Source organism: Mobula birostris, chromosome 6 (assembly GCF_030028105.1).
Source record: "Mobula birostris isolate sMobBir1 chromosome 6, sMobBir1.hap1, whole genome shotgun sequence".
Lineage (NCBI taxonomy): Eukaryota > Metazoa > Chordata > Chondrichthyes > Myliobatiformes > Myliobatidae > Mobula > Mobula birostris.
In genome coordinates, this window is record NC_092375.1 from 186,392,858 (window position 1) to 186,418,228 (window position 25,371).

The 25,371-nt window shown below is 43.5% G+C and overlaps 1 protein-coding gene across 1 annotated transcript in view; it reads right to left on the reverse strand.

The window, feature by feature from the left end:
* The window catches only part of LOC140198774 (low-density lipoprotein receptor-related protein 2-like), a 359,184-nt gene that overhangs the window by 37,623 nt on the left and 296,190 nt on the right, over nucleotides 1–25,371 (reverse strand). Inside the window, 4 exon segments of the mRNA XM_072259784.1 lie at nucleotides 123–302; nucleotides 12,153–12,373; nucleotides 17,348–17,476; nucleotides 20,314–20,479. Coding sequence (XP_072115885.1) covers nucleotides 123–302; nucleotides 12,153–12,373; nucleotides 17,348–17,476; nucleotides 20,314–20,479 — 696 coding nt within the window.

Below are 25,371 nucleotides of genomic sequence, written 5' to 3' on the forward strand. Positions count from 1 at the left end.
ATTGCTGCCTTAATTGCCAGCGACGTAAAAGGCAGTCACTAATTAACAAACTTATGGGCAGTGTTTGAATATTTAACTGGGCAAGTTTCGATAAAAAATTACTTTTGGTATTGAAATTGTACCTGAGTGATTGTAACGGCTCTCCTGATAAATCCTAACTTGGGTCAGCCATGGGTTTACCATCAGAACCTTCACCTTCTGTCCTTTTCCAAATTTATCTTGCTTCCATACTTCACCAATCCCTTTCGATGTCCAATACAAATGATTTTCAAAAACATCCAGACTAAATGGGTTACCCAAGTCTGAAAGAAAACAAAGAACGAAATGTTAACTTTGTGCTGTAAAAGTTCATTTTAAAACATCGTTCAAATTTCTGAAAATAAATCCTTTAATTATCAAAGAATGAAAAAGTCAACATTCCCACCTAGAGGAAAGATGTAAATAAGGTTGAAGGAGTACAGGGAAAACTTACAAGGATGTTGCTGGGACTGGAGGACCTGAGTTATAAGGAAAGATTGAATAGGTTAAGACTTTATTCCTTGGGATGTAGAAAATTGAGAGGAGATTTGATTGAGGTATGTAAAATTATGAGGGGTATAGAAAGGGTAAAGGCGAGCAGGCTTTTGCACTGAGGTCGGGTGGGACTACAACTAGAGGTCATGAGTTAAGGGTGAAAGGTGAAAAGTTTAAGGTGAAACTTCTTTACTCAGAGGGTCATAGAGTCTAGAATGAGCCGCCAGTGTAAGTGGTGAAAGCCAGCTCGAGTCCAATGTTTAAGAGAAATTTGGATAGGTATATGGATGGCAGCGGTATGGAAGGCTATGGTCCAGGTGCAGGTCAATGGGACTAAACAGTTTAAATGGTTTGGCAAGGACTAAATGGGCCAAAGGGCCTGTTTCTGTGCTGTACTTTTCGATGACCCTATCTGCATTTGGGCATTTCCAATTCATGTGCTGTTTCAAATTTGATTTGCAATCATACAGTTGTACCATGTGGTGGTTGCTACATTCACTCCTGTGGTTCCATAAACATCATATACGTGTACCTGGAAGTCTGCAGCATGTAAAGTGACAAGGCCGGTCCTTTGGCAATGCCCATTTGATTCCTGCCACTTCCAAATCATTATATATAACCAAGCTATAGTATGCCCAGCGTTCTAACTTCCGCTGGTTCACTCCAGAAATGAACAAAACAGTTCTGAACTGCAGGAAGTAGTTGACGGGATTACTAGTTGCTTGCAGGCCTTCGGCGGCCTTCAATCATCATGAGCAGTCATTTGTTGGTGAGGCAGCATGACTTTTTAAAAGAGCATGGGGCCTTCTGGAACTTTTCAGCAGGCATTCATCATCTCTTCAGCACTCAGCAGGGGCCAATAAAAAGAAGTGAGGTGTAAGTGGAGCAGCCATTGTTGCAGTGGGTAGTGTTAGAATGGTCAGACTTTGGCTCAACAGGCTTCGGCAAGAACAGGCACAGGCTAGAACTTCAGCTTGAGAAGTCAGAAGTATAACAAGTGAAGGCAGGATGGTAGATAAGGCAGTGTAACGTTTCTGCTGTAAGATACGGGAATGCAGGTACCTAATGGTCCCCCTGATGACTACATCTGTGGGAAGTGCACCCAACTTCATCTCCTGACAGACAAGGCCAAGAAACTGGAGCTGGAGTCCACGTACTCAGGAACATCAGGGAGGCTGAAAACCTCACAGAAGGACTTTTACTGAGGTGGTCACACCCAGAGTGCAGACTTCAGATAGTAGATGGGTGACCACCAGGAGAAGTTAGGGGAGTAAGCTGTCAGTGCAGGGATCCCCTGTGGCCATTCCCCTCAGAAGCAAGCATACCCCTTTGGATACTTGAGACTCAATAGTGGGATGGACAAGAGACTCTGTGGCTGGGAAAGAGATGCCAAAATTGTGTGTTGCCTCCTAGGTGCTAGGGTCCAGGATGTCTCAGAGTTAATGTAGAAGATTCTTAAGGGGGAAGGTGAGCAACCAGAGGTCATGGTGACATTGGTAAAGGTCCTGCAAGGTGAGTATAGGGATTAGGAAAGAGGCTGAAGCTCAGGAACTCTAAAGTAGTAATCTCCGGATCACTCCCAATACTAAGTGCATTAAGGGCAGGAACAGGATGATAGTACTGATGAACAAGTGCTGAGGATCTGGCGGAGGAGAGAGGATTTTATATTTCTGCATCACTAGTATCTTTTCTGGGGAAGGTATAACCTATACAATAAGGGTGGGTTAGACCTGAACCCGAGGGGCACCAATATCAGCCCAATCAGCAGCAGGAGCAGATCACACCGATGAAGTTTCTTGCGGGTCAGTGACACTTCTTTAAAAGGAGAGTTTCGTGGGCGTTCAGGCTCATTCCAATAGCCCAGTTGGCGGCAGGAGCAGGCCACAGCAACAAGGCTTTTCGCAGGTCAGCGATGCTTGTTTAAAAGTACAGGAGGGATCAGCGGTGCAGCCATTACTGAGAGTAGAGCAGTGGTGAAAGTAGGAGTGTTAGGCTTTGGCTTAAAAGAGGCCTCGGCTCAAAAGAGGTGTTGGCTCTGGGTAAGCTTTTGTTAAAGTTCCCTTTATTTTTCTCTTTCTGTACCTAGTGTAGTAGATGCCATTGTGTCTTTTACACACCAGGTGTTAGAGTCCTGGGAGACCCAGAGCCTGTGTGGTGCATCTGGCTGCAGCTCCTTGAGAACTGTGTTAGTGATCTGGAGCAGCAGCTGGATGACCTTTAGCTTGTATGGGAGAGCGAGGAGAAAATTGATCAGAGTTACAGGGAAATAGTCACCCCGAAGTTGCAGGAGGCGAGCAGCTGGATAACTGTCTGGAGAAATGGAAGCCCAAATTGGCATTTAGTGCAGATCACCCTGTGGCCATTCCTCTCAATAATAGGTATACAGTTTTGGATACTGTTGTGGCGGATGGCCTTCCAGGGGAGTGCCACAGAGACTGGGTTACTGGCACTGAGCACAGTTCTGTGGTGCAGAACGGAAAGGGGGAGAAGAGGGGAGCAATAATGATGGAGGACTCAATAGCCAGGGGAACAGACAGGAGATTCTATGGACATGAACAGGAGACCTGAGTGGTATGTTGCCTCCCAGCTGCCAGGGTCAGAGATGTCTTGGACTGCATCCACATCATTTTGGACAGGCCAATGACTTGGTACATATTGGTAACAAAGACATAGGAAGAAAATACAAAGAGGTCCTGGAAAGAGAATTTAGAGAGCTAAGTAGAAAGTGAGAAGCACGACCTCCCGGGTAATAATTCCTGGATTGCTGCCTCTGCCACACGCCAGTGAGGGTAGAAACAGGATGACTTGTCAGATTAATGAGTGGCTGAGAAGCTGGTGCAGGGGGCAGGGCTTCAGGTTCTTGGATCATTGGGATCTCTTCTGGGGGACGTATGAACTGTTCAAAAGTGATGGGTTGCACATAAACCCGAGGGGAACCAAAATTCCCATGGGTAGGTTGGTTAGAGCTGTTGAGAGGGTTAAAACTAATATGGTAGGGGAGTAGGAACCAGAGTAAAGGGACTCAGGATAGGACGGATGGTAAAAAAGTAAAGATAGCATGCAGTCAGAATGTCAGGAAGGGCAGTCAGATGATAGGACAAAATTGCAGCCAACAGGATGAGTATCAGTGCATTAGGGATGCAGAATCAAAAAGGGTAGCAACTACAACATTCAAAGTGTTATATCTCAATGCATGGAGTATAAGAAATAAGGTGGATGATCTTGTTGCACAATTACAGATTGTCAGGTATGATGTGGCCATCACTGAATCATGGCTGAAGAATAGTTGCACTTTGTATCGGAGGGCTACGATGGTAGACAGAAAGGGTGGCATGGTTCTGCTAGTAAAGAATAACATCAAATCAGTAGAAAGATGTTGGATAGGAATATGATCAGAAGATGTTGAATCCTTGTGGGTTGAGTTAAGAAACTGCAAGGGTAAAAGGACTCTGATGGCAGTTATATACAGGCTCCCCAACAATATCTGCGATGTGGACCACAATTTACAACAGGAAATAGAAATGGCATATCAAAAGGACAATATTATGGTAGTCATTGGGAGATTTCAACATGCAAGTCGGTTGGGAAAATCAGTTTGGAAATGCATCCCAAGAGAGTGAGTTTGTTGAATGCCTGCCAGATAGCTTTTTTGAGCAGTTTGTCATTGAGCCCACTAGGGGATCAGCTATACTGGATTAGGTGTTATATAATGAACCGGAGGTGATTAGGGAGCTTAAGGTAAAATAAACCTTAGGAGGCAGTGATCACAATACGATTGAGCAACACACAGAAAATGCTGAAGGAACTCAGCAGGCCAGGCAGCATCCATGGAAAAAAGCAGAGTTGACATTTTGGCCTGACAGAGAGCAATTAAAAGAATCATTAGGAGGGAAAAGATGAAATATGAAAGCAAGCTAGTAAACAATATCAAAGTGGATAGTAAAAGCTCTTTCAAGTATGTAAAATAATAAAAGAGAGATGAGAGTGGATATAGGACCACTAGAAAACGAAGCTGGGGAAATAATAATGGGGACAAGGAGATAGCAGATGAACTAAATAAATATTTTGCATCAGTTTTCACTGTGAAGACATTAGCAGTGTGCTAGATGTTGAAAGCTGCATGGGAAGAGAATGAGAGAAGGTGTTCAAAAAGCTGGAAGACCTAAAGGTACATAAGTCACCCAGACCAGATGAGCTGCACCCTAGGTTCTGAAAGAGAAAGTGGAAGAGATTGTGGAGGCATTAGTAATGACCTTTCAAAAATCATTGGACTCTGGCATGGTGCCAGAGGACTGGAAAATTGCAAATGTCATTCCACTCTTTAAGAAAGGAGGAAGGCAGCAGAAAGGAAATTATAGACCACTTAGCCTGACCTCAGTGGTTGGGAAGTTGTTGGAGTCAATCGCTAACGATGATGTTATGGAGTACTTGGTGACACAGGACAAGTCAGTGTGGTTTCCTTAATCTTGCCTGACAATCCTGTCGGAATTCTTTGAGGAGATTGAAGCCTGCTTGAAGCAGGTGGGTACCACACAGTGCCGGAGCAAAAGGTTGAATATATCTTTGCATACACTAGCCCGTTGGTTGGCACTGCTCTTCAGAACTTGGCCAGATACACCATCCGGACCAGATGCTTTCCTTGGATTCACTCTCTTGAAAGCAGTCCGCATGTCATCTTCAGATACTGAAAGCAAAGGACCATCGGGAGACATTGGGTGCACGATGGTTCCTCCCTGTTCTGGTGGTCAAAGCGAGTATAGAAGGCATTGAGCTCATCTGGAAGCGAAGCTCTCCTATATCGCAAAATTTAACTTTGTAGGAGGTGATGGCATTCAAACCCTGCCACAGCTGTCGAGCATCCCTCACTGATTCCAGTCTAGTCTGGAATCTCCACTTCACCTGAGAGATTTATTTCCAGAGATCATGCCTGACATCTTATAGCATTCCTGATCTCCCGACTTGAATGCCTCTGATATTTCCAGGTTCCAGATTTCATTGTTAATTCAGGGCTTCTAATTGAAGAAAATCCTAAACGGTTGGTTTTGTGGGAACACACTCATTCACAGCTGTTCTAGTAAAGTTAGTAACAAGCCAGATGTAGTCATTCAGGTTCTCAGATGTGTTCTTGAACAAGGCCCGGTCCCCTGACTCAAGCTAATCCTGTAGCCATTGCTCCGCCTCCCATGACCACCCCTTGGTTGTCTTGATCTTGGAAGCCTTGCTCTTTAGGCTCTGTCTGTATGCAGGTAGTAGAAGTACAGTCAAATGATCCGACTGGCCAAAATGCAGTCTCGGGAAGAAACAATAGGCATTCCTTATCGTAGTGTAGCAGTGGTCTAGTGTATTGGGACCCCTGGTGGAAAAGATTAAGTGCTGGTGATAACTGGCCAGGTTTTCTTCAAACAGACCTGGTTAAAGACACGGACTATAATTTGAAATGTATCGGAATGGGCTGTTTCTTGTTTACAGAAAGCATGTGAGTGCTTTGCATGTAAATTGCAGTCAGGATCACAGATGATAACTCCCAAGGCAAATAGAATGGTCTGCAGTTAATCGTTCGTTGTTCTAAGTTTGTGTACCAACAAGAACTGACTAAAAAGCATACACTGCCACCTTTCTCCATCCCAGAATTTGAGGTTCAATCCATTCTAAAAATCATAAAACCTTCTGGTTGGATAGCTGTGCCTGGCGTGTCACTATTAACCAAGTCTCAATGCAACAGACAACTGATATCTACCTCATCTGCCTCTGATACAGCATCCTTGCCCTGACAGCATCAATTTTATTTTCAAGTGACTGTACATTCGCCAACAAAATGCTCAGTAAAGGAAGCCTCATTCCCCTGCACTTCAACCTGGTTTAAATCCTGCCTCTCCTGCCATGATTTTGGCCATGGCATTAACTCCTAAAAGCGCCACGCTTAACTGCTCCGTGTTTAACCATCGAACGTGAGATCTGAAGATCATTGATGTAATTCTAGTCCATTGTAAAGGGAAATTTACGTGCTGTAGTGAGGCAATGTTCATGGGTTCAATGTCTATTCAGGAAGCAGGTGGCAGAGGAGAAGAAGCCGTTCCTGATTGTTGAGCGTGTGTCTCAGGCTTCTCTACCAAAGGAGGTGTAAGGGGCTCCTTCCCTCTGCTAGCCTGCACGTCACCCTTGGACAAGATGTAGTACTTGCTCAGCTCCCCTGGCCTGGATCACCTGAAGCCCCGGGAGCAGGTGGTGGATGGTTGTATGAGCTGCTGGTGCATATCACACGTCCTGGTTATGTGTCCATTGACACCAGGCAGACAATCTCTGAGCAGTATTGATAATGGCTGGGGTCACCTGTCTTGTGAAAACACTGCCCTGAAGAAGGCAATGCAAACCACTTCTGTAGAAAAATTGCCATGAATAATCATGGTCAAAGACCATGTTCACTTATGTCATGCAACCTGGTACATAATGATGATATTGATCCTGGACGTAGCAGCAGATATATAAACTCAACTCTGCCTACACATGCATTCCTAGGATTTTAAAATGTATAAATAGACTGGGTTTTTTACCAGCAGCAAGTCAATCCTGATGAATATCAACAATAAGATGACATGATAAATTTAGCCTCAGTGCAGGATCCTTCTTGTATAAATATCATCACAAAGATCTAGTGGTGCAGGTCTAACTTGTTGTAAGTTGTTCAGATTGATTCCTCCAAACACATTTCAGTGAACTATTTCAGCTCTGCATTCCTCAGGAAGCAGTTTTCAGTCAAAATATTTTCTTGCAAAATGCTGTGAAAAGCTGATAACAATATCAGAGTGTTTTGTATTTGGTGGAAATCCTTGAAGTGCTGTCAGTTGTGCAAGCAAATGTCGGGAATGTTGTAGGTAACTCCTGATACTGTGCTATAGACATGAACTATAATTCATATAAATTTATTATATGCATTTAAATAACACGCTAGCGAGGGAAAGAGTAGTCGGATCAGGCAGAAGAATGCATGACTGAGAGACTGGTGCAGGGGGCAGGGCTTCAGATTCTTGGATAATTGGGATCTCTTCTGGGGGAAGTATGACCTGTTCAAAAAGGACAGGTTACACCTGAACCCTAAGGGGACCAATATCCTGGCGGGAAAGATTAATAGAGCTGTTAGGGAGGGTTTAAACTAATTTGGCAGGAGGATGGGATCCGGAATGATAGAGCGGAGGAAGGGGAAAACAGAAATAAATCTAAGATAGTGAGCAGTAAAGATGTCAGGAAAGACAGGCAGGTGATGGGGCAAATGTGTAGCCATTGGGATGAGTTGAAGTGCAATAAAGTTGCAGTGAAATCAAAGCAAAAAGTATCAAATACTGGTCTTAAGGTGTTGTACTTAAATGCACGTAGCATAAGGAATAAGGTGGATGATCTTGTTGTACAGCTACAGATTGGCAGGTATGATATTGTGGCCATCACTGAGACCTGGCTAAAGGATGCATGTCTCTTGGAGCTGAACGTCCAAGGATACACGGTGTATCGGAAGGATAGGAAGGTAGGCAGAGGGGGAGGCATGGCTTTATTCGTAAGAAATATTAAATCATTAGAAAGAGGTGATATAGGATTGGAAGGTGCAGGATCTTTATGGGTTGAGCTAAGAAATAGCAGGGGTAAAAGGACCCTGATGGCAGTTATTTATAGGCCTCCAAACAGCTGCAGGGATGTGGACTTCAAATTACAACAGGAAATAGAAAAGGCTTGTCAGAAGGGCAGTGTTATGATAATTGTGGGGGATTTTAACATGCGAGTAGATTGGGAAAATCAGGTCAGCACTGGATCTCAAGAGAGAGAATTTGTAGAATGTCTGCGAGATGGCTTTTTAGAACAGCTTGTTGTTGAGCCCACTAGGGGATCGGCTGTACTGGATTGGGTATTGTGTAATGAACCGGAGGCGACTAGAGAGATTGAGGTGAAGGAACCCTTAGGAGGCAGTGATCATAACATGATTGTGTTCACTGTGAAATGAGAAAAAGAGAAGCCGAAATCTGATGTGTCGGTATTTCAGTGGAGTAAAGGAAATTACAGTGGCATGAGAGAGGAACTGGCCAAAGTTGACTGGAAAGGGACACTGGTGGGAAGGACGGCAGAGCAGCAGTGGCTGGATTTTATGCAAGAAATGAGGAAGGTGCAAGACAGGTATATTCCAAAAAAGAAGAAATTTTCGAATGGAAAAAGGATGCAACCGTGGTTGACAAGAGAAGTCAAAGCCAAAGTTAAAGCAAAGGAGAGGGCATACAGGGAAGCAAAAATTAGTGGGAAGACAGAGGACTGGGAAGTTTTTAAAACTTTACAAAAGGAAACCAAGAAGGTCATTAAGACAGAAAAGATTAACTATGAAAGGAAGCCAGCAAATAATATCAAAGAGGATACTAAAAACAAGTATATAAAGAGTAAAAGACAGGTGAGAGTAGATATAGGACCGATAGAAAATGATGCTGGAGAAATTGTAATGGGAGATAAGGAGATGGCAGAGGAACTGAATGAGTATTTTGCATCAGTCTTCACTGAGGAAGACATCAGCAGTATACCGGCCACTCAAGGGTGGCAGGGAAGAGAAGTGTGCGCAGTCACAATTACAACAGAGAAAGTACTCAGGAAGCTGAATAGGCTAAAGGTAGATAAATCTCCTGGACCAGATGGAAAGCACCTTCGTGTTCTGAAGGAAGTAGCTGTGGAGGTTGCAGAGGCATTAGCGATGATCTTTCAAAAGTCGATAGATTCTGGCATGGTTCCGGAAGACTGGAAGATTGCAAATGTCACTCCGCTATTTAAGAAGGGGGCAAGGAAGCAAAAAGGAAATTATAGACCTGTTAGCTTGACATCGGTGGTTGGGAAGCTGTTGGAGTCGATTGTCAAGGATGAGGTTACAGAGTACCTGGAGGCATATGACAAGTTAGGCAGAACTCAGCATGGATTCCTTAAAGGAAAATCCTGCCTGACAAACCTATTACAATTTTTTGAGGAAATTACCAGTAGGCTAGACATGGGAGATGCAGTGGATGTTGTATATTTGGATTTTCAGAAGGCCTTTGCCAAGGTGCCACACATGAGGCTACTTAACAAGATAAGAGCCCATGGAATTATGGGAAAGTTACATACGTGGATAGAGCGTTGGCTGATTGGCAGGAAACAGAGAGTGGGAATAAAGGGATCCCATTCTGGTTGGCTGCCGGTTACCAGTGGTGTTCCACAGGGATCAGTGTTGAGGCCACTTCTTTTTACATTGTACATCAACGATTTGGATTATGGAATAGGTGGCTTTGTTGCTGACGATACGAAGATAGGTGGAAAGGCCAGTAGTGTTGAGAAAACCGAGAGTCTGCAGAGAGACTTGGATAGATTGGAATAATGGGCAGAGGAGTGGCAAATGAAGTACAATGTTGGAAAGTGTATGGTTATGCACTTTGGCAGAAAAAATAAACTGGCAGACACATTTTAGTTCCACATCCCATTCCCATTCTGACATGTCTATCCACGGCCTCCTCTACTGTAAAGATGAAGCCACACTCAGGTTGGAGGAACAACACCTTATATTCCATCTGGGTAGCCTCCAACCTGATGGCATGAACATCGACTCCTCTAACTTCCGCTAATGCCCCACCTCCCCCTTGTACCCCATCTGTTACTTATTTTTATACACACATTCTTTCTCTCACTCTCCTTTTTCTCCCTCTGTCCCTCTGAATATACCCCTTGCCCATCCTCTGGGTCACCCCCCCCCACCTCCTTGTCTTTCTTCCCGGACCTCCTGTCCCATGGTCCTCTCGTATCCCTTTTGCCTATCACCTGTCCAGCTCTTGACTCCATCCCTCCCCCTCCTGTCTTCTCCTATCATTTTGGATCTCCCCCTCCCCCTCCAACTTTCAAATCCCTTACTAACTCTTCCTTCAGTTAGTCCTGACGAAGGGTCTCGGCCTGAAACATCGACTGCACCTCTTCCTAGAGATGCTGCCTGGCCTGCTGCGTTCACCAGCAACGTTTATGTGTGTTGCTGAGATTATTATTTAAATGGGGAAAGAATTCAAAGTTCTGAGATGCAATGGGACTTGGGAGTCCTCGTACAGGATACCCTTAAAGTTAACCTCCAGGTTGAGTCAGTAGTGAAGAAGGCAAATGCAATGTTGGCATTCATTTCTAGAGGAATAGAGTATAGGAGCAGGGATGTGATGTTGAGGCTCTGTAAGGCGCTGGTGAGACCTCACTTGCAGTACTGTGGGAAGTTTTGGTCTCCTTATTTAAGAAAGGATGTGCTGACGTTGGAGAGGGTACAGAGAAGATTCACTAGAATGATTCCGGGAATGAGAGGGTTAACATATGAGGAACATTTGTCCGCTCTTGGACTGTATTCCTTGGAGTTTAGAAGAATGAGGGGAGACCTCATAGAAACATTTCGAATGTTGAAAGGCATGGACAGAGTGGATGTGGCAAAGTTGTTTACCATGATGGGGGAGTGTAGTACGAGAGGGCATGACTTAAGGATTGAAGGGCGCCCATTCAGAACAGAAATGCGAAGAAATTTTTTTAGTCAGGGGGTGGTGAATCTATGGAATTTGTTACCACGGGCAACAGTGGAGGCCAACTCATTGGGTGTATTTAAGGCAGAGATTGATAGGTATCTGAGTAGCTAGGGCATCAAAGGTTATGGTGAGAAGGCAGGGGAGTGGGACTAAGTAGGAGAATGGATCAGCTCATGGTAAAATGGTGGAGCGGACTCGATGGGCCGAATGGCCTACTTCTGCTCCTTTGTCTTATGGTCTTATGGTCTAACATCAAAGTCAATATCACAACCGGCTGCCAGTTTCAAAAAAAAAGTAAAGATTATTTTCAGTGAGTTATGTGGATTGTATTTTCTCAGTGTCACCTTGTGGGTATGAAGTGTTTACCTTTTATGTGCAATTGCTTGCCTTTGGTCTAGGTCTGGGTTTTCACTTGTGTTGCGGGTGTCTCATTTGGGATCATGACAATTATTAAGCTCTCTTGTATTTATCAATTTTATTCATCTTGGGGTAATTAAATTAGCGGGGGATTTTCAATGTCTCACATTGTAGTTGTTGTCTTTGGGGGTTATTGCTTTGTCTGGACATCAGGGCTGTCTGATCAGTCCTGAATTTCTATGTGCTCCGGGGTGTATTTCGAAAGGGGGGGTTCTTGCCAACCCCTCTTTGCTCGGTCATTGTGGATCCTTATCTGGTGAAACTCTGACCGAGTTCTTCTGCGTATCGTGAGTGATTTCAGCTCTTCAAGATCCTGTATAGTTTGCCTGAGCTCTTGTTAGTTTTTCTGGTTAATTTCTCTGATAAATCTTTTATTTTCTTTGAATTGCTGAAGCCTCTGTGATTCCTGCACAGTGCATTCACCAGTGATCCTGACAGTCAAAGTAATTTTATTATCGAAGTACATGTATGTCACATATACAACCCTGAGATTCACTTTCTTGCATAGAGTCAGATATTACTACAATATTGAGAAAACTATTGCTTCACATTAGGCGACCTCAACATGATAAAATTAAATTATTTCAACTTCATAAATGTTCGCAGCAAATTCAGTTATTTACTCATGCTTAGTCCTAATATTGCTTTTCAATAATAATTGTTAAATCCATAAAAGTGTCTTACCTCCATTAATAACCTGTATTCTGTCAGTCCCATCAAACTTTATAGACTCTATGAGGTTCTCCTTGGAATCACTCCAATAGATTCTGTCACCATTGAGATAATCTATGGTGAGGCCCGTCGGCCAGCCCAGTTCACTGTTAACTAACACTTGCCGGTATTGTCCATCCATCCAGGCACACTCTATCTTGGGATTACTGCCCAAATCTGTCCAGTAGAACAGCCTAAATTAAGAGTTAAAGTCAGTACATGTAAATAACTGAAGTTCTTTCAATTTCTGTTTTAATGTTGCATTATGTGTGGTAAGTTGGTTTATTACTGTCACATTAACTGAGGTACTGTGAAAACTTTCATTTGCGTACTGATTATACAGATCAATTCATTACAATGAAGCATTGAAGTGGTATAAGCTAAAACTGAATGCAGGGTAAAACAATCACAGCTTGTAGAATAACGTGTTACGGTACAAAGAAAGTGCAGTGCAGGTAGACAATAATGTGCAAGATCATAACTAGGTAGATCATAAGATCAAGAGTCCATCTTATCATCCTGGGGGAACATTCAATAGTCTTGTAACAGTGAGGTCGAAGCTGCCCTTGAACCTGGTTCAGGCTTTTGAACCTGCACATGCTTTCAAACATTTGTATCTTCCACCTGATGGGACAATGTATGTCCACCCTGTGCAAAGACAGTGATGCATCTCTTCCTGACAGGCTGAATGTCCTTTACAAAGAAACACACACAAATTCTGAGGGAACTCAGCACATCAGGCAGCATCTGTGGAAATGAACAAACAGTCAATGTTTTGGGCTGAGACCCTTCATCAGGACTGGAAAGGAAGGGGAAAAATGTCAGAGTAAAAAGGTGGGGCGGAGGAGAAAGAGGGTAGCTAGAAGGTGATAGGTGAAGCCAGGTGGGTGGGAAAACTAAAGGACTGGAGATAAATAAGTATATGATAGGAAGGAAGAGTGGACCATTGGAAAAAGGGAGGAGGACAGGCACCAGGGAGAGGTGATGGGCAGGTGAGAAGAGATAAAAGGCCAGAGTGGAGAACAGAAGGACATATCTAACCCCATTACGCTGAGCACCGCTGCTCCTCACGGCTGCGTGCTCAGCCCACTACTGACAGGTGACTGCACTTCTACATCCAGTTCAACATCAGAATCAGAATTATCACCAGCATGTGTTGTGAAATTTGTTAACATAGCAGCAGCAGTTCAATGCAATACATGATAATATAGAAAAAAATGTAAATCAATTACAGTAAGTACATATATGCATATATTAAATAGATTAAAAACAGTGCAAAACAGAAATATATATTGAAAGAAGTGGGTTCAATGTCCATTCAGGAATCGTATGACAGAGGGGAAGAAGCTGTTCCTGAATTGTTTAGTGTGTGCGTTCAGGATACTGTACCTCCTTCCTGACAGTAACAATGAAAAGAGGGCATGTCCTGAGTGGTGGGGGTCCTTAATGATGGACACCCCCTTTCTGAGGACCGTGCCTTGAAGATGTCTTGGATACTACGGAGGCTACTACCCAAGATGGAGCGGACCAATTTAACAACTTTCTGTAGCTCCTTTTGGTCCTTTGCAGTAGAGCTCCACCCCCCACCCCATCCCCATACCAGACAGTGATGCAGCCTGTGAGGATGCTTTCCTTTAGAAGTTTTTGAGTGTTTTAGGTGACAAACCAAATCCCTTCAAACTCCTAATAAAATGTAGCCACTGTCTTGCCTTCTTTATAGATGCATTGATAAGTTGGGACCAGGTTAGATCCTCAGAGATCTTGACACCCAGGAACTTGAAATTGCTCACTCTCTCCTCTTCTGATTAAACCGGATCATCAAATATGCTGATTACGTAACAGTGTTTGGCCTCATCAACAAAGACGATGAGATAGCGTATAAATGGCTGGCATAATGCTGTAAGCACAACTTGAGTCTCAACATGGACAAGACCAAAGAGGTGATTGTGGACTTTAGGAAGGTGCATGCTGATGACTCCTCACTGTACATACACATCTCCTCCAGGGTGACAGTTAGGATCACCAGGTTTCTGGGAGAGCACTGTGACAGGTCCTGAATTACCCCTATGAACTGTGCTTTTGGAAAGAGAGAGAGAGAGAGTTTTAACACCAACATCTTGCTTGTAAGAGAGAGAGAAGCGAAGACTGCTGACAGCATGTTTACATTTTTACAAAGACACTGGTTTCAGCTTCTGAATTCTTAGAGAGAGAGAGAGAAGGGAGGAGCTGTTTGAGTGACAGTAAGTATTCAGCGGTGAGATAAATAGAAGGTCAGATGATAAACAGACAGACACATGGTTTTGAACACTGAATGAGCTTTGTTGTGCCCACAGAAAAAAGTGGGTTTTGGAGGATCAATCAGGCGAATCGATCAGTGTGAAAAAGGAGTGACTGGTGGGGAGTTGTTTGTGTGTCCAACCCCCGCCTGGGTTGATAATTCCACCACAGAAGAACGGTCCCCTTTGTTGTGGTCACAGTCGGTGACTTCTTAAGGATTTTGGAGGACAACAGGAAGATTGACGGTGTCAGCTCACCTGAAGACTCAAATCTCTCCCTCTTTCTCTCTCCATCACTACTCAACTCAATACCACGAACTGAACTGAACTTTACTCACCATCGTAAGATTATTTACCCCTAGACTTGAAGAAACTTGGTTTTCATATATTTCCACACACACACATTAATATATCTGCATTTATATTACTGTATTGCGTAGTTACTAATAAATACCATTAGTTAATAGCAATACTGGACTCCAAAGTGTTGTCCATTCCTGCTGGTTCTTTACCCCTTCATGGGATACATGACAGCGCATAATGGATATTACCTGTTCTCTCAACACCACCTCTTTAGTCAAGAAAGCACAGCAGTATCTCAACTTCCTGTGGAGATTAAGGCAAGTAAGTCCCCACCCACCTCTATTTTAACCAACTTTTACAGGAGCACCATTGAGAGTGTCCTGACCACCTGCATCACCATCTGGTACAGGATTTGTAAGGCATCTGGCTGCAAGTCCCTACAAAGGATTGTGAGGATTGCTGAGAGGATTATTGAGGTCTCTCTTCCATATGTTAAAGATATTTATCAGGAGCACCACATATGCAGGGCCCTTAGCATTGTCAATGACCTCTTCCATTCATCCAACAATCTCTTTGAACCTTACCATCAAGTAATAGGTACCATAGTATTAGGACTAGAACTGTTAGGATGGAAAGCAGCTTCTTCTCCCAGGCTCTAAGACTACTAAACTCCCTGCCACCACCGAGGTCTCATCACGTATGAAGCACCAGTAGCATTATACTGTTTTTTAAATGTGTTGTAAATGCAACTTATTATTTGTTAGTTTATTTATGATAATGTAACTTGAAGTATTTTGTGTGTGAGCTATATGTACTGTCTTATGCACCTTGGTCTGGAGGGAAGTTGTTTCGTTCAGCTATGTATGGTTGAATGACAACAAAATGAACTTGAACTGATGTCATATTAAAGAACTAATTTTTCAGATTAACCATTGTTGTTTAGGTAAATACAGCATCAATTTCCATTAGGCATATCCTACACAGAGTAAGTGACATCAGCCTAGATTTTTTTTTAGCGTGTCGCACCAGACAGTCAGCCTTTCTTGTCTGGCGTGTGGTGTCAGGATTGGTCTCCTTTTGGATTAACTGGGTCATGACATGAACGTTCCTGACTCGACCCTTTTTTTTTTTACAAGGCTGAGTGCCTAGCTCGATGCTCAACCCGGCACAGATAAAAAGCGTGCTTGTTGGGTGGCTCGACTTGGATTCGAACTCGGGAGCCTTCACTCCGGAGCCTGGCGCTGATGCCATTGTGCCACCAGCCGGCCATCAGCCTAGATAATCTACCTTTTACTGGGTAAAGTATTGAAAAATAGCTTTCTTCAAAGAGATTTACAGGAAGATGTTTCCTGCCTGGCATTGCTGCCTCCCGCACCTCCACCAATGCCCATAGATCAGCTGCAGGGTCATCAGCCAGGTCCACTATTCATTCATGTTTCACTCCCTTAACCCCGGTACTTCTCCTGGTGGTGGAAATATCTCCCTGCCATCCCTTGCAGCTTCCATTGGGGTCAGTCAGCCCCCCAATTTATTTGAAAAGACCTCAGTTTAATACTTCATGCAAATAGTTCAGCATGTAGTTTCTGGATCTCTGAAGTATCAGCTCATTTCTGCTTAATCACAATTGAGGTTATGACTCAAATTTCCTATTTGTGGTACCAATTAAAGCTAAAACTGGAAACAAGGCACTTGACTGAAGCAGCATAGAGTTTAAATTAATGCCTTTATTGTATCAGTTTTCAGCATTTTTCATGGAGATACCATTTTTTATATTTGTAGAACAGTGATATCTGTAAGGAAAGTGAAAACCTTGGTAGAAAATTCAAAAAAATCAGAGGTGCAAAGGGATTTCGGAATCTTCGTGCAGGTTTTCTAGAAGGTTAGTTTGCAGGCTGAATCGCTGGTGAGGAAGGCAAATGCAATGGTAGCATTCATTTCAAGAGAACTAGAATGTAATGGATGTAATGACTGTAAAGGATGTGATGGGGATGAGGCAATACCGAGGCTTGTTTTGGGCCCCTTATTTAACAAAGGGTGGGCTGACTGGAGGGGGTTCCGAGGAGGTTCCTAAGTATGATTCCAAGATTCCAGGAATGAAAGGGTTATCATATGAGCAGTGATTGAAGGCTCTGGGCCACTTGCTGGAATTTGGAAGAATGGGGGGGCGGGGTCTCATTGAAACCCACTGAAGGACCGAGATAGAGTGGATGTGAAGAAGATGTTTCCTTTGGTAGGGGAGTCTAAGAAAAGAGGGCACAGCCTCAAGATAGAGGAATGTCTGTTTAGAACAGAAATGAGGAGGAATTTCTTTAGCTAGAGGGTGGTGAATCTGTAAAATTCATTGCCACAGGCAGTTGTGGAGACCAAGTCATTGGGTGCATTTAAGGCAGAGGTAGCTAGGTTCTTGATTAGTCAGGATGTGAAAGGTTAGGGGGAGAAGACAAGAGAATGGGGTTGAAGGGAAATGGATCAGTCATGATGAAATGGCGGTGAAGACTCGATGGGTCGAATGGCATAATGTGTTATGGTCTAAAAGGTAAATATCTAAAATATAAAAATAAATTGTCTGGGAAACGGTAATTTGCTTACCCAAGTTTAGGATTTACAGCTATAGCAGCTGGATCGTCCAGTTCAGAGTCAATCAGCCATTTCCTGTACAGTCCATTTAGATCTGCCACCTCAATTCTCTTTGTGCCAGAATCAGTCCAATAAATATGCCTTGAAAAAGAGATGTAGACACCTTCTCAGTATTCTGTCTTGGACATACTGGACATGTTCAACTTGTTATAACATCCTTTCAAATGCTAACCAATTATAATTAGAACAGCATTTACACGAAAGACTGAATATTAAATGAGTAAGATTATCCTACCTTTCGTTTCCCCTCACACCACTCTGCTTTTATGGTTATCAGGTCCAATATTAATCAGAAAGTTTACAGCTACAATATGGCCTAATGGTTTGGTCACCTTTGCCCGTGCAGCTGAACAGATGGCCATAGATCCACCCTGAAGAGTTCTAGCTTTAGCAGCTACACTAGACTGCGGTTGCAGCGAGTAACATTTTAATTCCAAATATTCTAAGCTGTGGAGATAATGCAATGGAAAGGGGAAAACAAGCTGCTTTTGTGCAGGACAAAAAGCAAGGATGTAATGCTGAGGCTTTATAAGGCACTTGTAAGACCTCACTTGGAGAATTGTGAGGAGTTTTAGGTCCCTTATATAAGAAATGATGTGCTGGCATTGGAGAGGGTTCGGAGGGGCTTCATGAGAATGATTCTGGGAATGAATGACTTATCGTATGGGGAGCGTTTGAAGGCTCTGGGCCTGTACTCGCTGGAATTCAGATGAATGACAGGGATATCGCTGAAACCTATCAAATGTTGAAAGGCCTCAACAGAGTGGATGTGGAGGGGATGTTTCCAATGGTGGAGGAGTATAAGATCATGTTGTTCCGTTGTCTAAAAAAGGATCGAAAAGTAATCCGGGAAATTATAGGCCGGTGAGTTTAACGTCAGTTGTAGGTAAATTATTGGAGGGAGTACCAAGAGACAGAATCTACAAGCATTTGGATAGACAGGGGCTTATTAGGGAGAGTCAACATGACTTTGTGCGTGGTGGGTCATGTTTGACCAATCTGTTGGAGTTTTTCGAGGAGGTTACCAGGAAAGTGGATGAAGGGAAGGCAGTGGATATTGTCTACATGGACTTCAGCAAGGCCTTTGACAAGGTCCCGCATGGGAGGTTAGTTAGGAAAATTCAGTCGCTAGGTATACATGGAGAGGTGGTAAATTGGATTAGATATTGGCTCGATGGAAGAAGCCAGAGAGTGGTGGTAGAGAATTGCTTCTCTGAGTGAAGGCCTGTGACTAGTGGTGTGCCACAGGGATCAGTGCTGGGTCCATTGTTATTTGTCATCTATATCAATGATCTGGATGATAATGTGGTAAATTGGATCAGCAAGTTTGCTGATGATACAAAGATTGGAGGTGTAGTAGACAGTGAGGAAGGTTTTTCAGAGCCTGCAGAGGGACTTGGACCAGCTGGAAAAATGAGCTGAAAAATGGTAGATGGAGCTTAATACTGACAAGTGTGAGGTATTGCACGTTGGAAGGACAAACCAACGTAGAACATACAGGGTTAATGGTAAGGTACTGAGGAGTGCAGTGGAACAGAGGGATCTGGAAATACAGATACAAAATTCCCTAAAAGTGTCGTCACAGGTAGATAGGGTCGTAAAGAGAGTTTTTGGTACATTGGCCTTTATTAATCGAAGTATTGAGAATAAGAGCTGGAATGTTATGATAAGGTTGTATAAGGCATTGGTGAGGCCGAATCTAGAGTATTGTGTTCAGTTTTGGTCACCAAATTACAGGAAGGATATAAATAAGGTTGAAAGAGTACAGAGAAGGTTTACAAGGATGTTGCCGGGACTTGAGAAACTCAGTTACAGAGAAAGGTTGAATAGGTTAGGACTTTATTCCCTGGAGCGTAGAAGAATGAGGTATATAAAATTATGATGGGTATAGATGGAGTGAATGCAAGCAGGCTTTTTCCACTGAGGCAAGGGGAGAAAAAAAACAGAGGACATGGGTTAAGGGTGAGAGGGGAAAAGTTTAAAGGGAACATTGGGGGGGGGGCTTCTTCACACAGAGAGTGGTGGGAGTATGGAATGAGCTGCCAGACGAGGTGGTAAATGCGGGTTCTTTTGTAACATTTAAGAATAAATTGGACAGATACATGGATGGGAGGTGTATGGAGGGATATGGTCCGTGTGCAGGTCAGTGGGACTAGGCAGAAAATGGTTCGGCACAGCCAAGAAGGGCCAAAAGGCCTGTTTCTATGCTGTGGTTTCTATGGTTTCTATCAGAGGACATAGGCTCAGAATAGGGGGATGTCCATTTAGAAAATGGATGAGGAGGAATTTTTTAGCCAGAGGGTGGTGTATCTGTGGAATTTGTTGCCACAGGTGGCTGGGGAGGCCAAGTCATTGTGTATATGTAAGGCAGATTCTTGATTAGTCAGGGTACGATGGATACAGGACGAAGGCAGGAGATTGGGTCCGAGAGGGAAATGGATCAGACTTGATGGAATGGTGGAGTAGACTTGACAGGCCTAATGGTTTAATTCTGCTCGTACATCACACAGGAACAGCAAGACTGGACTGATGCTGAAGCCAGAGAATCTGCTACTCCGTTCCTTTCTCATGATGAAGCAATTTGAAACCTTGTGAGAATGCAGAATAGCTCATGGGGTCTTTGAACCAATCCAGATGAAGTATCCCCAGTAAACAATAACGTGCCGCGGGGTGTGTATAGGCCTAAAGGTTTGTAAAGATGACAGATTGACCTATTGCATCAGATTTTCGGTTGTTACAGGGAGGAAGAGGGGTTGGAAAATAAAACACATGCTTCTCAGTCTTGCCGAATAACTTCAGCTGAGACGGAAACAAATCCAACGAGGTTTAGTGATTTTGATAAATTAAATCTTCAGAATACCATAATTCAATTAGAATCAAAGTAAAAGCAATATCCTCCTTATATTTTTGCTCCTTACTTTCCAACCCAATCCACGGCAATTGCAGCAGGTGTCACTATATAATTCAGGTTTAAGTCCACTGGTACTGTTGGATTGCTTCCTCTGTCATCGAATCTTGTGAGAAAGGCCCACTTTATGGAGCCCGGGTTTGAGCCATGTCCCAGGACTGTCCAGTACACTATACCTGCAGAGAGAAGATGGTTTATATTAGATTTTCTTGTGTCTTGTAGTGCAGTGGATTTGCCTCCAGCATGAAGCTGTCCAACATCTTGTGGACTCTGAGGAAGGTAGTACTCCAAGTTGCTCTTTTGAGATGGTGGATTCCCTCACTCTGTTGTTGCAGGAGATACAATAAAATGTCTTGCTATGATAAGGAGACTACTGTGATATGTACGTATATCACAAATAATCATCGAAACCTATTGAATGGTGAAAGGCCTTGATAGAATTGATGTGGAGAGAATATTTCCTGAGGGTGGGGAGTCGAAGACTAGAGAACACAGCCTCAGAATAGAGGGACATCCAGTTAGAATAGAGTTGAAGAAGAATTTCTTTAGCCAGAGAGTAGTGAATCTGTGGAATTTGTTGCCACAGGCAGCTGTGGAATCCAAGTCCGTACGTATATTTAAGGCAGAAGTTGATAGATTTTTAACTGATCAGTGCATGAAGGGATATGGGGAGAAAGCAGGTGATTGGGGATGAGAGGAAAATTGAATTAGCCATGATGAAATGGTGAAGCAAACTCGATGGGCCAAATGGCCCAATTCTCCTCCTATGTCTTATGGTCTTAATAACAGCTGAGGGAAGTTTCCTTGTTAACAATATTTATATCATTTTATAAATACTTTGAACATCCATGTTTATTTGTTTCATTGTTCAATTACTTAGGGAGCACGATGTCATCTGACAGTAGAATGATTAGAAGAATGATTGGAATTGCTAAATGCATGTTTGAGCATTTGAGCAAGATAGTAAAGATTAACATTATTTCTCTGGGTACGAAACTCAGAATGTTGCAGTATTTTGCTCATTCCACACTAACGTCTGGAAGCGAGTGTTGGACAATATCCAGCAAAATGAGGGAAGACTTGAAGCTGCAGAAATGTGGCATTTGAGAAGAATGATGAAAATATTGTGGAAGGACAGAGTAACATAGAAACATAGAAACATAGAAAATAGGTGCAGGAGTAGGCTATTCGGCCCTTCGAGCCTGCACCGCCATTTATTATGATCATGGCTGATCATCCAACTCAGAAACTCGCCCCAGTCTTCCCTCCATACCCCCTGATCCCTGTAGCCACAAGGGCCATATCTAACTCCCTCTTAAATATAGCCAATGAGCTGGCCTCAACTGTTTCCTGTGGCAGAGAATTCCACAGATTCACCACTCTCTGTGTGAAGAAGTTTTTCCTAATTTCGGTCCTAAAAGGCTTCCCCTTTATCCTCAAACTGTGACCCCTTGTTCTGGACTTCCCCAACATCGGGAACAATCTTCTTGCATCTAGCCTGTCCAATCCCTTTAGGATTTTATACATTTCAATCAGATCCCCCCTCAATCTTCTAAATTCCAACGAGTACAAGCCCAGTTCATCCAGTCTTTCTTCATATGAAAGTCCTGCCATCCCAGGTATCAATCTGGTGAACAAATGAGGAAGTGTTATGAAAAGTTGGAATAAGAAGAGAGCTGATATCATCAATCGGGAAACGGCAGCTGGAGTCTCTGGGACATGTACTGAAGGAAGAGAAGCTCGACATCTTGCAGTGATGGGAAAAACTGATGCAAGAAAAGGTCACCATCGATGGTGCATGAGTTATAGCAAAGGATGGACAGACAAAATTTTTGAAGAACTTTTCAGAACTTTGCAGATTAAAGACAGGTGGAAGACCATAATCACCTACTGTACACCATACAACACAGCACATAATGATGATGATAATAAATACTTTGACACTATAATTTCCGAAATAAAGGAAAAAGGAAACAAACTTAATGAATATTGCGTGAAAATTTAATACCAGGGCTTGAAGCTCAGTTGTGTCTCCAACAAGATGCAAACTGTATATTAACAATTCAGGGCCCAAAACAGTCCTTCCACGTGAGGCAACACTTCACACGCAAATCTGCTGGGGTCATCTATTGTGTCCAGTGCTTGCGATGTGGCCTCCCCTACGTTGGTGAGACCCATCATAAATTGGTGGACTGCATCGTCGAGTAGGGCTGCACCATCCGCCACAAGCAAGACTTCCCTGTGACCGAATGTTTTAATTCCAATTCCAATTCCCACTCCCATTCCAACATGTTGATCTATTAACTGCTCCCTTAAATATATCCAATGACTTGGCATCAGCAGCTGCTGATGGCAAAAAATTCCACAGATTCACCACTCTCTGGCTGAAGAAGTTCCTCCTCATCTCCTTTCTAAATGGACGTCCCTTTATTCTGAGGGTGTGTCCTCTGGTCTTAGACTTTCCCATCACAGGAAACATCCTCTCCACATCCACTCTATGGAGGCCTTTCAACTTTCGATGATGTCCTAATACTTTGCTGAATGTTAATTTGGGTGGTGAAATTGTATCTTCACTGGTGAAAGGAGAAAGAAGCCCACAGTCTACACTAAGAAAGCATGGCTAAAAGTGGCTGCAGAAATCAGTAGCATACTGAGAAGAAAGGGGAAATATATTGGGTGCAATGTGGTTGGGTCTTAAGAAGATAATTAAATTGTCATATCCAAGGCTTATGGAGTAGAAGGTAACATTTTACTGTAAATAGAAGACTATTTGGCCAGGGGTAAACTCAGTAACTATTAATGGGTATTTTTTTCTGGTTGGCAAGATGCAATGTGTGCACGTAATGTGTAATGAATGTCACTGTCCCCAACTTTTATTTTTAAGCAATTTAAGTTGCCTCACAGGTGGATAGGGTAGTTAAGAAAGCTTATGGGGTGTTAGCCTTCATAAGTCGAGGGATAGAGTTTAAGAGTCGCGATGTAATGATGAAGCTCTATAAAACTCTGGTTAGGCCACACACGGAGTACTGTGTCCAGTTCTGGTCACCTCACTATAGGAAGGATGTGGAAGCATTGGAAAGGGTACAGAGGAGATTTACCAGGATGCTGCCTGGTTTAGAAAGTATGGATTATGATCAGAAATTAAGGGAGCTAGGGCTTTACTCTTTGGAGAGAAGGAGGATGAGAGGAGACATGATAGAGGTGTACAAGATAATAAGAGGAATAGCGCCTCTTCCCCAGGGCACCACTGCTCAATACAAGAGGACATGGCTTTAAGGTAAGGGGTGGGAAGTTCAAGGGGGATATTAGAGGAAGGTTTTTTACTCAGAGAGTGGTTGGTGCATGGAATGCACTGCCTGAGTCAGTGGTGGAGGCAGATACACTAGTGAAATTTAAGAGACTACTAGACAGGTATATGGAGGAATTTAAGGTGGGGGCTTGTATTGGAGGCAGGGTTTGAGGGTCGGCACAACATTGTGGGCCGAAGGGCCTGTACTGTACTGTGCTGTACTGTTCTATGTTCTATGTTCTAATTTATAAAAATGGGTGAAATGATGGTATTAAAGGAATGGTGGCTAAATTTGCTGAAGATACAAAGACGGGCATGAAAATAAGAAACACGCAGAAAATGCTGGAGGAACTCAGCAGGTCAGGCTGCACCGATGGGAAGGAATAAACAGTTGACCTGAGGAAGGGTCTTGGCCCGAAACATGAACTTGTTTATTCATTTCTATTATTGCTGCCTGACCTGCCGAGCAATGTTCCCTCTAAAGTATGCGCACGTGTGCACGCACGCACACATCTTCTGCTACTAGCGCACTAAGGAATTTAAACTGCGCACAAATATCTTGTTCTGGATGCTGTTGAGGGGGATGACCTGACAGGGGACGCCCATGGTGACCGGGTCTCTGGCACTGAGCCTGGCGCTGTTGTGCAGGAGAGAAGGAGGGAGAAGAGAAATGCGGTAGTCGTGGGGGATTCCATAGTCAGGAGAACAGACAGGAGATTCTGTGAGCCTGAAAGAGATACCTGCATGGTGTGTTGCCTCCCAGGTGCCAGGGTACGAGATGTCTCGGATCAGGTCCTGAATATTCTAAAGGGAAGGGTGAGCAGCCAGTTGTCTTGGTACATGTTGGTACCAATGACATAGATAGGACAAAGGAGGAGATCCTGAAGAGAGATTTCCAGGAGTTAAGAAGGAAGCTGAGAAGCAGGACTTCTGGGGTAGTAATCTCAGGATTGCTACCTGTGTCACGTGCTAACGAGGGCAAGAATAGTAGGATCAGGCAGATGAATGCCTGGCTGAGAGACTGGTGCAGAGGGCAGGGCTTCAGATTCTTGGATAATTGGGATCTCTTCTGGGGGAAGTATGACCTGATCAAAAAGGACAGGGTACACCTGAACCCGAAGGGGACCAATATCCTGGCGGGAAAGTTTAATAGAGCTGTTAGGGAAGGTTTAAACTAACTTGGCAGGGGGATGGGAATCAAAAATGACAGAGCAGAGGAAGGAGAAAACAGAAATAAATCTAAGGTAGTGAGCAGTAAAGATGTCAGGAAAGACAGGCAGGTGATGGGGCAAATTTGTAGCCATTGGGATGAGTTGCAGTGCAATAAAGTTGCAGTGAAATCAAAGCGAAAAGTACCAAATACTGGTCTTAAGGTGTTGTACTTAAATGCACGCAGCATAAGGAATAAGGTGGATGATCTTGTTGTACAGCTACAGATTGGCAGGTATGATATTGTGGCCATCACTGAGACCTGGCTAAAGGATGCATGTCTCTGGGAGCTGAACGTCCAAGGATACACGATGTATCAGAAGGATAGGAAGGTAGGTAGAGGGGGAGGCGTGGCTTTATTGGTAAGAAATGATATTAAATCATTAGAAAGAGGTGATATAGGATCGGAAGGTGCAGAATCTTTATGGGTTGAGCTAAGAAATTGCAGGGGTAAAAGGACCCTGATGGCAGTTATTTATAGGCCTCCAAACAGCAGCAGGGATGTGGACTAGAAATTACAACAGGAAATAGGAAAAGATTGTCAGAAGGGCAGTGTTATGATAATTGTGG